The sequence below is a fragment of the Fulmarus glacialis genome, unplaced genomic scaffold (assembly GCF_000690835.1).
Source record: "Fulmarus glacialis isolate BGI_N327 unplaced genomic scaffold, ASM69083v1 scaffold1195, whole genome shotgun sequence".
Taxonomy (NCBI): domain Eukaryota; kingdom Metazoa; phylum Chordata; class Aves; order Procellariiformes; family Procellariidae; genus Fulmarus; species Fulmarus glacialis.
In genome coordinates, this window is record NW_009213405.1 from 13,632 (window position 1) to 29,077 (window position 15,446).

Genomic DNA, 15,446 nt, shown 5'->3' on the forward strand with positions numbered 1-15,446 from the left:
CCTAAAAAGAGTTATGTACCAGAACACTGAACGCTCAATGTATAGCTCCTACGAGAATGTTGGCTCTGACAGTGATATGGAAGCTGTTTTCCAGAGCAACTTACTGGATGCCAGAACTGTTTTGTGAAGCTCTATGAACGTGCATACCATGAAACCCTAGAGAAGAGGGTATGGCAGACCTTGAATGATTTAAGTAGATTCCGGTATAAGGGTTTAGTGTTTTTACAAGCATTTAACTATTTTAAAAAAAAAAAAAAGTTACCAAATAGAATGGGCACAGTTGCTACACAGTGTCTGCTTCTTAGTTCTTCTTTCCTACTCCTTTGTAGGCCCCACCATGAAGATCAGTCACATTGAATTGCATAAGCTAGTAAGTTATATTTAAGTACTGCACAGCATTTTCCGGGTTTTACTGATAATTTTTTTTTTATTTTATCTATGTAAAAGCAGACAAACTTGAGGTGCATTTGGGATTCTAGTCTTGTCCTGCAGATGTCTTGCTCTAGCTTGTATAATTTTCTTCACCCCCAAGACAAAATATGTATGTATGCCCATACAAAATGCAGAGTATGTACTTTACTTTGCGGATCTCTGTGTTATACAGATCATGTGAAGGCATGTGTGGATCCATGTAGCTCAAATGAGAAAGTTTGGGGCTCCCCCTCTCTTTGGCAGACTGGAGGTCTCTGTGCATGCCTCTTCAGCTCTCTTTTCTTTGGCAATGTAGAAAAGCAATAATAAAACTTTTCTTTTAAAGGTAGAACTTTATCCAGTTTTGGTCAGTGCATTCTTCTGTTTCACCCCTTGCCTTCAGCTCAGCAAATGCTGTCTAGGATTTTCTTTTGAAGCTTGACATTCCACCTTAGTGTTCATTTGAAGGATTTAATTCAAGGCCAGAAATTATGAGTAGCTTTCTGCATGCCGTTTTAGTTCTTCACCTCTACTTTTGCGTATTAGTTCTTGCAGGCTTTTCTTGTGCAGTGTGCTTTGGTGTAGCCCTAGACACACCTTTTTTTTTCTCTCTTGCCTGTGATTTTGCTAACATATAAGCAGAGATGAGCAGTCATGGTGAAGACTGCCTTATGAGCAGCTTTTAATTCACCATTCGTTTTAAATGCAATTATTTGTTTAATTTGCTGTTGATATACTGTTCTCTTGCCTGTGCTTTCCTTTTCTACATAGTGTTGAGGTGGCATTCTTTCAACAGGTTTGACTGAAATAGTATGTAAAAGAAGCTCCTAAAAAAAGTACTCCTAAAGGAGTAGTGAAAGTTTTAAAGCCTCAAGTGCTATCTGTGTAACTTTTCTGCTCGCTGCTACCTTCAGTTTTGTCCCCATTCATCAGAGTGAACCGTCTTTAATCATTCCTGGGTTGTATGAACGGGACATTGCGTTGCATTCATCTTTAGACTGCTGTAAATATGCCCTCTTGTGGCTATAGGACTGGGTTACCATGAGTTTTGGTGAAAACATTTTCCACCCCAGCTCAGCCTGAATGGTTTTAAGTGGTTACTGTCTGTATCCTTGCTGAGATTTGTCTCACTTCCTAGCAGCGCTGCCTCGTTGACAGTGAAAAAAGGAAGTTCTGCAAGTCTTCTCTTTGTACTAACAGACCTTTTAGATAAACCTTTGATTTAAAAAGATCTGGGATTAATCAAACTGGGTTTTTGTTTTGGACTGACTTATAAAAGTAAACTTTTCTTTCCTCTATTAAAACCAAAAGATATTTTTGTATTCAAAACAGCATGCTCCAGAAACATAAATGAAAAACTTGATTTATGTGACTTCTGGACATACTTTTGCTATAAGAAGGCTTGGAGCTTAATCCAATCCAGTCTATTTATATGATGGGTGTTTTTGTTTGTAACTTCAATTACTTTCCTGGCAGCAGCTGAGTTACAAGTAGGTTTTTTTTCATTGTATTTTAAAAGGTAGTAGTAAGCAGATAGGATACACTACATGTTTTGGGTATTTTTATAGGTAGCTACATTAGTTTCCTGCTCCTTTAGTATATGATTTCAAACATCTATTTTTCATTTTGTAAGATGCAATGTAATTTTTGTGTAGATCTCTGTATATTATTCTGGTTCGAGTCATGACTAAGAAACAGGTATTATTTTTCTGGAAAATATGGAAGGAACTACATTAATACCATTTTTTTGCTTTGGAAAAGAAATATGCAAGGCTCACACCACAAGAAATATTCCTGGTCTGTAGGAATTCTCTTTTGGAGAAGATTGTTAAGTTTTGTAAATGTTTGGTTTTCAATTCGGAACAAAAATAGTATGGCTCACAAAGTGAAGTCTGAGAACCTGGCATTCCAGTTCTGTAATACTAGCCTTTGGCATATCACATCATCTTGCTATCTTGGCTTCCCAGTCTGCTAAAGGGTCACTTGTCTGTCTGCTTGCTTTGAGACAGAATTAAAGATTTCAGAGCACTTTCAAAAGCCTAGGGAAAAGTGTACTCTGCTTTCTGGCTTACTTTCTTCTCCCTTTTTCCTTCCCAGAATTGTAACAGAGAGTGCCATGTGAAGTGGCTCTTCCTAAGTTTGTCATATATTCCTCACCTGCTGTGAATGCTGTGCCCTCCTGCTGGCCAGAGAAAGATACACAGCTGACATTAGTATTCTATCTATGCAGCAGCTCTAAAAAGCATTGACTTAATCTGTGATGCTTTGCCCTTTAGAAAAAAAAATTAGTGCCTCACTCTAGTGACGTGGGTTGGCCTTCGCTGGCTTGGAGTTGAAGGATCTGTGAGAATTATTAAGTGAAGTATTCTTTACGCAGTACTGTTCTGCCAAGCATCATTTGCCTGCTTGATTAGTCTGAGTTTGTGTGTTTATGGGAGTGGACTGGTGAAAGATTAACACTGAAGGCAATTTTCCCTTTTCTGTAGGGCAATTGCAAGTACTGGTTGTTTCCCTCTAAGCTGAGGAAGGAAGAATCCGGATTTTTCTATATGACTCAGGCTTCAAATATACTTTGTGGAATTTTTCCTGGGTCAAGAACAAAAGCTTTTTTTTTTTTCCCTCCAGTTTGTGACATCTAGACCTCCATTTAGCTTTCAGTAGCTCCAGACTTGTCTGGAGTTGGTCAGTTTATACCTGATTGTGCTTTAATGCGGTTCCATCATACAACTTTGTAAATAAGTTATTGTGTATTTCTTAGAGATTTTTGAGCTTGAATAGATGATGAGTACACTTGAATTTAAAACTCATGGAGGTTCAGTTCTCACTGTATGTTTACAGCAAACTTGGAATGCTGCTTTGATAGAGGTGATCTACAGGATATTATTTGAAATAATGCATTTTGCCAAAAAACGCATGTCTACTAAACTTAGTCTTCGAAGCTCTGAGTCCCTGAACTAGTCTAGCTCCTCTTCACTATTTGCTTTCAGGAAAAATTACTTTCTTCCTGTGGTACCTAATTTTCTCTCTTTCTGCCTCCTCCCCCGTTAAGAATGATGATAGTACTGTAAAGATGCGACTTAGTTGCAGATTTGCACATGGATTTGGCCAAAGATGTAGAGTAGAATCATCGGGTAGTCTGGCAGCCGTTCTTTATGCAAATCATGACATTCCTGTGGCAAGCCCACACCTCAGTGGTGTGGAACTATAGTTCCACCATGGCCTTCAGAAGGGCAACTCGTTGTGGAGGAGGGACATTGAGGTTGGAAGGCTTTCAATAGCAACTAGGAAGGTTGGGCTCCTGGTCAGGGGTTTGGCCTGTGATTTGTGAGGTGTGACTTCATCATGTGTGTTCCCAGAATCTCTGTGTGCCCTTCAGCAAGTTTATAATCCTCGGAGTCCCCTTTGTAACAATGTGATATTCCTGATTATCCCCATGAGGAGCCTTCTTCCTCTTGGAGGAAGATTCTCTGAAATCAGTATGATTATTACTCAGCTGTTTTCTCAGGAAGAGCAGCAGATGGGCATGATGACATGTACGTAGATGAACCAAAATTAAATAGCATCAGGTTATTTTTATCATACAGTACAGTGTTTTTAATTAAAAAAATGATTCAGCTAATAACGTTTGTCTCTTCTCCTAAATGGGTATGAACAAACTAGCAAATAAAAGCAAAAAAAATATTATGCACGTTGGAAATTGCTGCTGCCACTGATTCCAAGATCTGGTTGTCATAGGATCCCAAGCTCTTGTTTATTTTACCTGCTGTGTCCATGAGAGTCATGATGTGAAGAACTCTCAGTGCATGAAGACTTTTCGTGGCAATTCATATACAATAATTGCTGTGTTAGAGCTCTTCTGTTAGAGTATTTATTTTGATCTTGTTGCCAGCTGGCTTACTTTGTTGTGAGTCTGCGGAGGGAGAGTGCACCTCTATACATGCAGGCTTGGCTTTTAATTAGCACTTATTAGAAGCATGTGTTTGTCTGCTGCAGCTGCAATGAAGGTGAATTGGTGCTTTAATGAGGATGACCATCCATGCTTGCTGTGGTGAAGTGGAGTAATTGAGTTGAAGTATTCCCTTTCCTGATTCTGGAAAAGTCTTTTCAACTGGTTGATAGCTTAAGGCAAAGCTAATGGAAGGAAGTAGGAAGACAAAAAGCTTATTTATTATCTTTAAAAGGGTGGTGATGGATACGGAAGAAGGCTACAGGCATGCTTTCTGAAACCAGTAAAAAGCAAAGGAAAAAACCTGACAAAACCTTACTCTTAAACTGGAGTTCTTAAGCTTCTGCATGCTTTTCAACTTTGACATTTTAATCAATTTCTACTATTAAAGCCATGTGGTCCGCACAGAAAAATCTAGCTAGTGCTTGCAAATAATAATGTTACCTTTTGTTGCTTATCACTATAGGAAGCTATGTATGAACATTAAAAAAAAAAAGGAAGAGAAGGTGCAACATAATACCATTCTTGATTTAAAGGCCCAACCTTAGAAAAAGCTTTAATTTTTTTCAAGTATACCTGATAAATAAAATTGAACTAAATTTATATGGAAATGCATTTTTCTGTTGGAATGGTTTTTACTTGAGGATGGTTTGGAGGAAGCACTCGGATCAGGAGATGTTTTGATTCAAATGTGTTATTCAGATTCAGTTCAGGCCATTGTTACCAGTGAGGTGACCCCAAACTCATTCGCATAGCAAGAAAGATTTAAAAATAGAAAGGTTCACTGCATGAGGCCTTCCAAGGGAGAGGCTTTAGCTCTCATTTTCTGCTTTCCTGCTGGAACCCAGGCACTACTTGTGTTCCTGTGGCTTCTTTCCAACTCCAAAATTTGGCACGTGGTGTTCAGCTGGAAAGACACTCTAACGCAGCACTGTGTGGCTTTGAAAGTGATGCTAATGCTGAGCAAAGAGGAGGAATGGGAAGAAGAAATTAATAGGGGAAAGGCTTCAGTTTCTCCTCCTTTGCCCTCTTCCTTTGTTCCTTCTCTGTGGCACCTGCATGCAGAAATACATACACAGCAAGACATAACCGTGTGTGTCTGTATTGCTTGGATGGCTGTGGAGAATCTCTGGGTTTTTTTTTAAAAAAAAAAGGGGGGGGCGGGGCAGTTTAGCACCTTGAGTGTGAAAAGGTGAGGTTTTTTAGTTTGGGCTGGTGTGGTTTTTTGGGGTTTGTTTGTTTTTTGGGTTTTTTTTTTTTTTTTCTTCTATGAGCAGGGCTTTTTAGGATGTGCAGGGCAGCATACCATCGTGATGCAGATTGGAGTCTAATGCTGTATATGATGTTGGGGAGAAAAAGGGTATTATATGATCCTCCCCCCCCAAACCCCAACCTCGTTCTATAAACTGTGCTGCAATTCCCTGTACAAGAGGTAAGGATTTTGTCTCCAGTACTGAAACTACCAATAACTGGAAAGGCAGATTTTTCCAAGTTTGGTGTGGGTTCAACAAAGTAAGGCTTTACTTCTGTTTAAGGAGAACTTCAGTTATTCAGATTTTAGTTTGGATATTGAGGTTTCACTGTTTTCTAGGTAGTAATCTGTTACATTTCCCCTTTTTCTGAAAAACTTAGTTTTAAGAGAGTAGAAGACCTCCTATAAACATAGGTTGGTTTGAATGTGTTTCTATTTAAATTGCTACAAATTAATAAATATGGTGGGAAAGTGACAGCAGCAGAACAGTAATTGTGCTGAAATTACTCTATATTACTGTTGGTGACTTGAGACTGGTGGCAATTGTTTTCATGGGAACATTTTTCTCTAGTTTCCAAGATTCATATTTTCATGTGTAACGTAACAATTCAAAAACATTTCCTTCTTTGCTAGGTGATCTTTGGAGCTACGACTTCTACAGTGGTGAATTCGTTGTGTCTCCTGAACCTGACACTAGTGTGCACACAATTGATCCCCAGAAGCACAAATACATTATCCTTGGCAGTGATGGACTGTGGAACATGATCCCACCTCAAGATGCTATCTCCATGTGCCAGGATCACGAGGAGAAAAAATACTTCATGGTGAGAGCAGTGGCTATAAGTCATTGTGGAAATTTAATACTTTTTTCCTCCTAAAACTGCTTAGTCTGGCATGTATGAGAAGTACCTAGCAATGGCATTGTTGTTCAGGCATATTCATAGTTTTGTCACAACATGTAAGTTGTTACAACGTGGCTGATACTGTGCTTGCATGTACTGTCAAATACCATGCATGATAACATTGTTTAAATTATTTGGTTGTCATTTCTGGGAAATTTGACTACCAGGATGGCATCTGTGAGTAATAAAGAAGGTAACATGTTCCTTCTCTAAGGAAGTTACACAAAATATTGTCTGAAAATGAAATCTATTTCACATTAAGACGCATGTTACAATGTAGACAATTGTTTATTGGTTTTTACATGATTTGTATGGTCTGAAATAAATTCTTCTCTGGTTTATTTTACAAAGCAGTTGAGAACTTATATAGTGGTGCATCTGAGCATCAGATAGTAAATAGTCTTTAAAACCCTTGAAAGACTTTTGGAAAGACCATAGGATGTGTTACGACCAGGCTATTTGTGCAGGTCACTGCATCAGTTTTCTGGTTTAAAGCGTATGTGGATTCTACCATAAACTGATTTTGAAGTTATATTTCACTAAGAAGAAAGATACGTTTCAGTTAATATTTCCTCATGTGTTTCTGAATCAAGCTACTTTAGCACATGATATATAGGAATATATATTTCAGGCTGTGCCACATGAACTCTCCATCTCCCATTTATAAAGAAAATGGACCTGATTGCTTTCTCTGTGTCCCTCTCTTCTAACATAAAGGGAGAGCACCGACAGTCTTGTGCCAAAATGCTGGTGAACAGAGCACTAGGCCGGTGGAGGCAACGCATGCTTCGTGCAGATAACACTAGTGCCATCGTAATCTGCATCTCGCCGTTGCAGGATAGCAAAAGCAACCTGGAAAATGAAGAAGAATTGTATCTCAACCTGGCAGAGAGTCCCTGCTATAGCAGCCCTGATATGAATGTCATGACACCCTCCCGCTGCTGTACTCCACCTGGCAAGGTAACGGGTTTTTTCAGTGTTTTAAATGTTCCACTTTTGAGTGTGGAGCCCACTAAATATGTATCAATCTCCCTTTTCTTCCCTGCGTAGTAATTTCTTTTTATGCAGCTTACCGTGATGTGTAGGATTGGGGCAATGGTGTAGTCAGACTATTGCCAGGGATCGAAGTAAAACTTCTAGAAACTACTATTTAATGTTGCTTGCTTACTTGTTTGTTTTATTTTTTTAACTGCAGTGGACTAGGCAGTATGTATGGCTAGATAATATTTTTCAGCTGTAGGACAGTAACTTGACAACCGTATCCTCAATACTTCCATGTACAAAGCTTTGGAGAAATAGATGAACTTCTAACAATGTTTCTTAAAAGACTTTGGAACACCAAAAGCAGAGTATTAAAGTACAAACTTCTCAGAATTGCTGAATTGAGGGATACAATGTTTTCATAACTCTTAAAATCCTGATCATTTATTAGTAGTTGTTGATCTGTATTCCCTCCTTAATGTAGAAGAAATGACTACTGTAACTGCATGCATATAGTTCACACAACTTTAAATGCATTGTTTCTTAAAAGTAAGTTTTCCAAGATCCCACGCAAAATCAGAAGTAGGCTATTGAAAGAGAGGAATCGGACTGTGGGAATCAGAGGTTTTAAAAAAAAAAACCACCCAACACGTCCCCTTAGAGAATAAGGTTGGGCTACAGTTTCTTTTCCTACCTTGCCATGTACTTGTATAGCTTGCACAGCTGATGAATTGCAGACTGCTTGTGGATGTGTTCTTCCTCTTGGTGTGGTTTGTGGTGGTTTTGTTTGGTTGTGGGGTTTTTTTGTTTAAGGTAACCCGTGGGTTAATGTATTCAAACAGACATTGCTGTAAAGAATGTTTTCTTTCTGGATTGGGAGATTTTATTATCTTCCTCTGGCTGATTTAATGTTCTTTGTTAGAGGAAAAGACATTATAATACAAGGTCTTTCTTCAGGTTAGAAGTTTTAACCATTAACATAAAGCAGAGCTGTTCAGAAGCTGCTTTTTTTTTGCTCTAAGAACTAGAGTGTAGTTATGAGTGGATGTTTGTTTCATTAATTACCAGCTGCTCCTGATTTAAGTAACTGTTCTTTGATGTTTTGCAGTATCTTTGGATAACTGTCCTTTGGGCAAAGTAAAAAGAAAGCAAAAATTAGAAAGGGAGTCCTTAACATTCCCTTGGTAGAAACAAGCTGCTAATAAATGGCAAGCTCAACCTTTCTGTCTCCTTCCCTTCTACCCAGTGTAGCAAAATACATGAAAAGAGCTTAAAATCTAGCAAAATCTTGAGTGAAGAAAAATTACTTGAATTCTAAATACTCCTAAACTTTTAAGTTGTACCATATGTTTTGTGTGTGATCTATTATCAGTACTCATTGAATAAATGTTGAGCTACATTGACTGCAAAATATCCAGGAAGTAGCATTTCTGGATAAGGACTTACTGAAAAAAATTTTTTTTTGCTTTAAGATTCCCCTGCCCCATCTAAGTAGATTCGGTGAACTGTGATGTGTGAATCTAGATAAATTGCAGCAGGTGGTCGCAAATTGTGAACAGATCAACACTTTAGACAACTAACAATTTTGGTGTTTGCCATGTAGATAAGGCCTCATTTTATTTTTTTGCTTAATGTGCAAAACCCAAAAGAAAATTTCGCCTGGCTACAGGTCAGCATTGATAATATATGTATAAATTAGTTCTATTTTAATGCAAAAGTTTTTCTCCTCTTGGATTAAAATAGAACCAGTGTCACCAATTTAAAAATATAGAACCTATTTTCTCAGTACTTGTTTTTTATTAAAAGTACTAATGTAATACAGGTTTCTGCTTTAATAACAAGCATCCAACTGTCCTCACAGAGTACCTGTAAATATCAGAAGAAAAGAAGTGTGAGAAGGAAGTTGAAAAGAAGAGACAGAAAAAGACCACTGTACTGTCAGAATAATTTTGAAATGCTTCGGGGAAAAAAACAAATGTCTCCAGGCAGATTATAATAAATGAAATGTTTTAGCAGTTGTGTCTCCATGTATGTTTTTTTGCAAAACAAGAACTTTGTGTAGTTATCTGTAAGTATATTTGGTAACTACACCATCCTGAGTAATACTATCTTTTTCATAGTACAAAGAGCTTTATCAGTTAGATAAGAGCCACAATGGGAGGAAAAACATATTTCCATAAACTTTGATTATGTAATGGCTGGACTGTAGGCTTTTCATTTATGTAGCCATCTGACTTCGTGGGAGCATTCTGGGTAAAATTCAGTGCATGCAGGAGTGCTGTCGGCTCAACGTTTTCTTTAAAATTAAAATTACGTGAAACATAATTGAGGCATTTGGGACTCTCCCCCAAAATGGTCAAATACATGGTTTCTTATGCCTTGCCTCATTACTACCTTGTAATAAGGTAACCTTATTACAAGGTGCCAGTTTTCTTATGAAGTACAGCCACAGAACTATTTTAGAATATGCATTTTGGAATTTTTTTCTGATGGTGATAACTTGTGAGAGATTCAGGAAATGCCCTTAGTTCATGATCCTTTGTGATCCTAGTGATCACCGTCAACCTCATAGGAGGGAAAAGCCCCATTTTGTTGATTACACAAAAGAAAGCATGGCAATAGATGACAAGATCCATTTGTAAAACGATACATAAATACCTTGATACATAAAGCTGCAGGTAAATATATGATCTAATTTAGGTCAGTAATTAATGAAATTACTGTTGAATTTTACTGAAATGGGATCATCACAGTTTCTGTAAAGACATGAGAGATGTGATTATAGCCCAGAGAGGATAGGTCAGCAAAAAGAAGAGGTGGCAATGGAAGGGATATTTGCCTGTTACCTTCAGAGGACAGAAAGAAGCACAGATAGCCTTGACTCTTAGCAGCTGCTACCTTCCAAAACAATTATTTTGGAAATAGATGGAGACCAAATCAAAGTTTCTCAATTAAACAGAAGTATTTCTTAATTGCATATCCTTCTGGCAGCAATTAATAATGCCAAATTAATTCATGTATTCCTGAGGCCAGTGATAAATTTGATTTATTAGATTGTTGAGAAATGAAGTTGGTGATTCATGTTTTACTTCGCTTGTTTTGTTACATCACTCTTGAGCAGTCCATCCTCTGACTTCATTTGGCTTCCCAAAGCCTTATCCAATCTCAGTTAGCCGTACCAAGCAAAAGATGTTGGCAATAAGAGCCACAGCGTTAAGCATCTTGCACAATAAAAACATAAAACCTAAGTTGTGGCTATAGAGACAATTTCAAAAATTAAATTGAGCAGTGCTGCTCTGTGTGTGTCACCTAGCTTTTTCTTATGGGTTCTGCAAGAACAGAGTTGAAGATTAACCTCTAAAATACCATCCATAGAGGTCTTCCCTCTTGGGTTGCTATGTGTAGTAAAAGACTATTACCTAAATGGTTTTATCTACACATGGGGAGCAACAGGGGAGTAGAGGGGAGTGGAAAACCAAATCCAGATGCCAGAAACAATTCTGATTATTTTCTGTTTCGGAGTGCATTTTATTAAACCTTAGTATTAGATTTTTCATAAGTGCTGATCAGTCATGGATCTCTTCTTGAAGGTGAACTGAAGTTGTTCTGGGTTGTGACTTCAAAAGCATCTATTTATTCATCTGAGATGTTACATTGACTTACTCTGATTCAGCTGTGTGTGCATTTGAGTTTTCAGCACGTTATTTTCTTAAAACAATCATTGTCATTTGCCTTACATTGATGGTATGTGGAGTAACATGGCCTTGAAATTTACTTTTGAAGGACTCACTGAATAACTAGGGATTTCTTCACAATTAAATCTTTAATAAGGTCATAATTCATATCTTCGGGGCACTACATAAATACTAATTTTCATAATCCCCCTGTGGATAGTGAAAGCAAGTATTGTCCCCATTTTCCTATTGGTAAAACTGAGAATGAGGCAAAAACACTTATCAAAGGCTGCAGAAGAGATGAGTAGCTGAAGGTAGGATTAGAGTTCAGAAAGTCCCTGGTTCTCAGGACATCATATTAAGCAGTTTCTCTTCAATGTACAGAATGACTGTGCTTCGTAGAGAGTGGACAGATGTGCTGTGAGGAATGGAGTTGCTTTCTTTACGAGTTGTGGAGCATAAAACTAGGCAATAAAATGTGTTACTTCGCACAGCAAACTGACTTTTTAGAATAGCTTTGTCCAATGCTCCACCTTTCTGTATGCAATCAGGACACCTACGAAGGAAGAGTTTGTCCATCTCCCTGATAGTCTGGTTATGCAGTAACTCAGAATTCTAAACGTAACAAAGGCCAGAAGACTTTTTCTGTTGTTTGCCCTAATAGTGTTTTGCCATCTGATGTATAAAATCTTCAGAAGGCAGTATAGGTGCATATATCACAATGTCTGAAGGAGGGGAGTCATGTCTGCGTGCTGGAAAATGCTACCGATGAAAATCATAGGACGGAGATTGCAGGCACTGCTTTCTACAGGGCTTCCAAAATTAACAGCAGATGCATGCAGATTCCTCAGCATTTTATAGCAGCGAAAAGGAAGGTACACAGGCTGAGTAAGTCTGAACAGCCCTCTGAATTAAAAGATTACATGTCTGCCCTTATGAGACACTTGCACATTGGATGATTGAAATAAATGCTTTTATGAAGTTGGTGCACACGAAGTACCAAGTCCAGGTCTGCAGTCTGAATTTGTTTCTGCCTCTGTTCTGGAGTAGAATTTTTCTGTCTCTGATAAGGTTTAGAGAAGCTCTGTCACACACTGTCTCCACCCTCAAAGGATAATGCGGGTGAAATAATTATATTTATGTCTAAATATTTTTTTTCTTTTCCCTCAGCTTTTAGAAGATGACCCGTGGCCACGGCTGAATGCTTCTGAGCCTATTCCTCCCCTCATGCATAGCAACATGATCTCAGAAAAATATTTAGAGCTGCCAAACGAGATTGCCAAAAGCAATTTACCTTCATCAGGAGGAACCCTGAAGGATTCAGGCCCACAGGAGGAGAAGTGCAGCAAAGCGTTGGCTTTGAGGATACACGAATCCTACAGTAATGGTTTGTCAGTCAGTCTCTCCCCTTCCAACTCCGCAAATGCAGGCATGGACCAAAAAGGCTTCAAGGTGTCTCCTAATGGCCAAACAAAAGCCCAAGATGCAGAGAGGACACCCACAGCAAACTTTAAAAGGACATTGGAAGAATCCAACTCTGGCCCAGCTATGAAGAAGCCAAGACGTGGCCTGAGTCGAAACATTAGTGTCCAACCAGAAGGCATGTCCACAACTCCACAGCGCAAAAACTCAAACAAGCTGACCATGCGACGCAGCCTGCGGGGCCAGAAGAAGCTCAGCAATTCGCTCTTCCACCCGCCCAGGAAAGCAGTCTGCGTTTGCTGAAGGGCATTTGCGTAAGGAAGTGTATTTTGGTCTGATTAGAATTTTAAAGTTGGTGCAGAAGTCTGAAACTCTTTCTGTTTATCTTTTTTTAAAGTAGGAACTTTTTTTGGTATCAAACAGCTTTATCCCAGCCTTGTACTTGCTTGTATTATAACTGTGAATTTTGTAGATGTGTAGGGTATAAGTCACTGTAAAATGTGTGTAAATTTGTATTCCTTCATATAAATGTAGTCTCTTTTCTTCCTTGTATAATTGTTACAGCGGGGCTAAACCTTGTTTTAAAAAAAAAAAAAAAATCCTTTTTGTTAATTTACTAAAGTCATGAATTTGTATACGCTTCTTGTGATGAGAATTTCACAACTTTTTAACTAAAGTAAATTATTAAACAGAATGGAAGATATGTATTTTCGTAGTACTATATGTTCCACCTAAAGTGTGTCTTTTAGAGAATACACTAGGTCTATATTTTGTTTTTAAATTTTAGATTTCTCTACTCAGAAATGAAATGTATGTGGAAGCAGAGATAGAGTCTTGCTTTACACAGCTCAATGTCGATTTCTTTATGTTAATTAAAATACTATGCAGTATCTTATTTAGTTGTATTTTTTGTAACATTAATCGTCAAAGTATTTAGCAAAAAAGTGTGTGTGTTAAAACTCCAACTCCCAAAAGCATCCTATAAAGCCATTCCCATCCCCTGTTACAAATGATGGCATTTTTATCCAGGCATAAATGTATGCCCTATGGAGGCATGAATTTTCTGCTATTCCAATACTGATGGTGCTGCTAATACCTTTCAACGTAAGTTCTTAAATTATTTTATGACTATTTTCATTGAATATGTGGACCATGTGTATGTTCACCTAAATAAAACACGTGAAAATTTGATGGGGGTGCCTTTTTTTTAATTTCAAGCTTAAGTTCTGTTGAACATTCATTAAAATCTAATCCTCTCCCCTTCTTCACTGTGGCTACATGGCTTATGAAGCAAGACATCCTGCCTAGTTTTATTATGGAACTGGTCTTGGCACTTTATACTGAATGTTGGTTAAATGGTAGAAATATATATAACCTACATTTTTTTTAATGAGGAAGTAAAAGGCCAGTATTTTATTCCAGTAGCTAGGGTGGTATTTATAGAATCTAATTCTTTACTGCTGGAACAATAAAACATGGGTTGAAATCAGGCCTGCTATCTATATATGTTACCGTGGTTACAGAAATCCTAGAGGGAATCGTGTGTTTTCTGAAAATGTATAATTCTCTTTCATCCATCCTGTGAATGCAGCACGATCTTAGAAGATGAAAATAATGGTCTGTCCAAATTGGATCCTTAAAGAATTTATTTGTGTATATGGGATATAACTTAGAGTTAACAATAAAGTTCTGCTATAACTGATGTTGAAATTATACACCATATATGGGGGGGAAGTATATAGAGGCTGACAGTGGCTGTATGTACTTACCTAGCAACAATCTTGGCAACAAAGTAAGTAATTGTCTATTTTCAATTTAACCTCATGCTATTCAACCTTTTAAAAATGACTGGTCACAATAAAGATCCGAGTATAACATGTTAGATGAGTACCTGTATTGCTGCTTATAATGTAAATATGCAGAAGAAAAAAAGACTATAGCAATTTTCCCAGGTTTTTTGCTCCATACAGAAGCAAAATTTAAATTTTCATCCGATTCTGCTGCATTCATAAATGTGTGCCTCATTCTCCTGTATTTCCTCACAACAATTCTAGACTTGGGCTGCTCCAGCTGGAGGGGCAGACATCAGCTTTATTCATTTTTAATAAACTAGACAAAACTTACAGTTTTTCCTGGGAAAGCTGCTGAGTGATGATAAGCATTAAACATTCAAAGCTCCTCTGCAGTAGATGTAAACTTACTTGCCGATACAAACTGGCAGTTTACTCTTGTGTACGCTTTGCCCTATGTATCATTTGACTTCTCTGAAATTAATTATCACAGCCAAGACAGGGAAGCATGGAATTTACAGCTAATGTGAACACACTCTCCTTTTCATAAAATCACGTCTGAGTTACACCAACTTTTTTCTTCTTGTGAAATAAAGCCCCAATACGTGCAAAAGCACAGTTCTGCATCATCAAGAAGCTGAAAGCATACGTCACTTGCATCACCCTGTTGCACTTTCCAAAAGAAAAAAAACCCTGTAGCACTACTTTTCTTCCAGAGGACAATTCTCCTGGGGGGCAACTTCCAGTTGAGAGGCCACCGCTTGGAATTTTCTTCAGGATGAGAGGAACAAATGGTTACTCTTCTCTGGTAATAGGTACTCTGTGAAGAAGTGTGCTGCGTTACGCTTTTCAGTCAACGTTTTAATTTTTTTGATACTTAGATTATGGCTCTTGGTTACAGAAGTCGGGGTAGATTCCCACAACAGGTCACCCAATCCCCACTTTGAGGTGCCCGCTCTCTGGAACCACGAGCCGGAGGCCGAGGCTCCCCGACGGACACCCGACCGGGCGCGAAGAGCTGGCTACGAAGGCGGTTCCTCAGGAATCCGCAGCGCCGGACACCCGCAG

At 38.2% G+C, this 15,446-nt stretch overlaps 1 protein-coding gene across 1 annotated transcript in view; it reads left to right on the top strand.

Annotated features, from left to right (window-relative positions):
• Positions 1-13,779, top strand: part of PPM1D (protein phosphatase, Mg2+/Mn2+ dependent, 1D) — a 20,827-nt gene extending 7,048 nt beyond the window's left edge. The window contains exons 3-5 of the mRNA XM_009578164.1: positions 6,243-6,433; positions 7,229-7,471; positions 12,337-13,779. Coding sequence (XP_009576459.1) covers positions 6,243-6,433; positions 7,229-7,471; positions 12,337-12,891 — 989 coding nt within the window. The 3' untranslated portion in view covers positions 12,892-13,779. The remainder of the gene's footprint in view (positions 1-6,242; positions 6,434-7,228; positions 7,472-12,336) is intronic.
• The last annotated feature ends 1,667 nt before the right edge of the window (positions 13,780-15,446 follow it).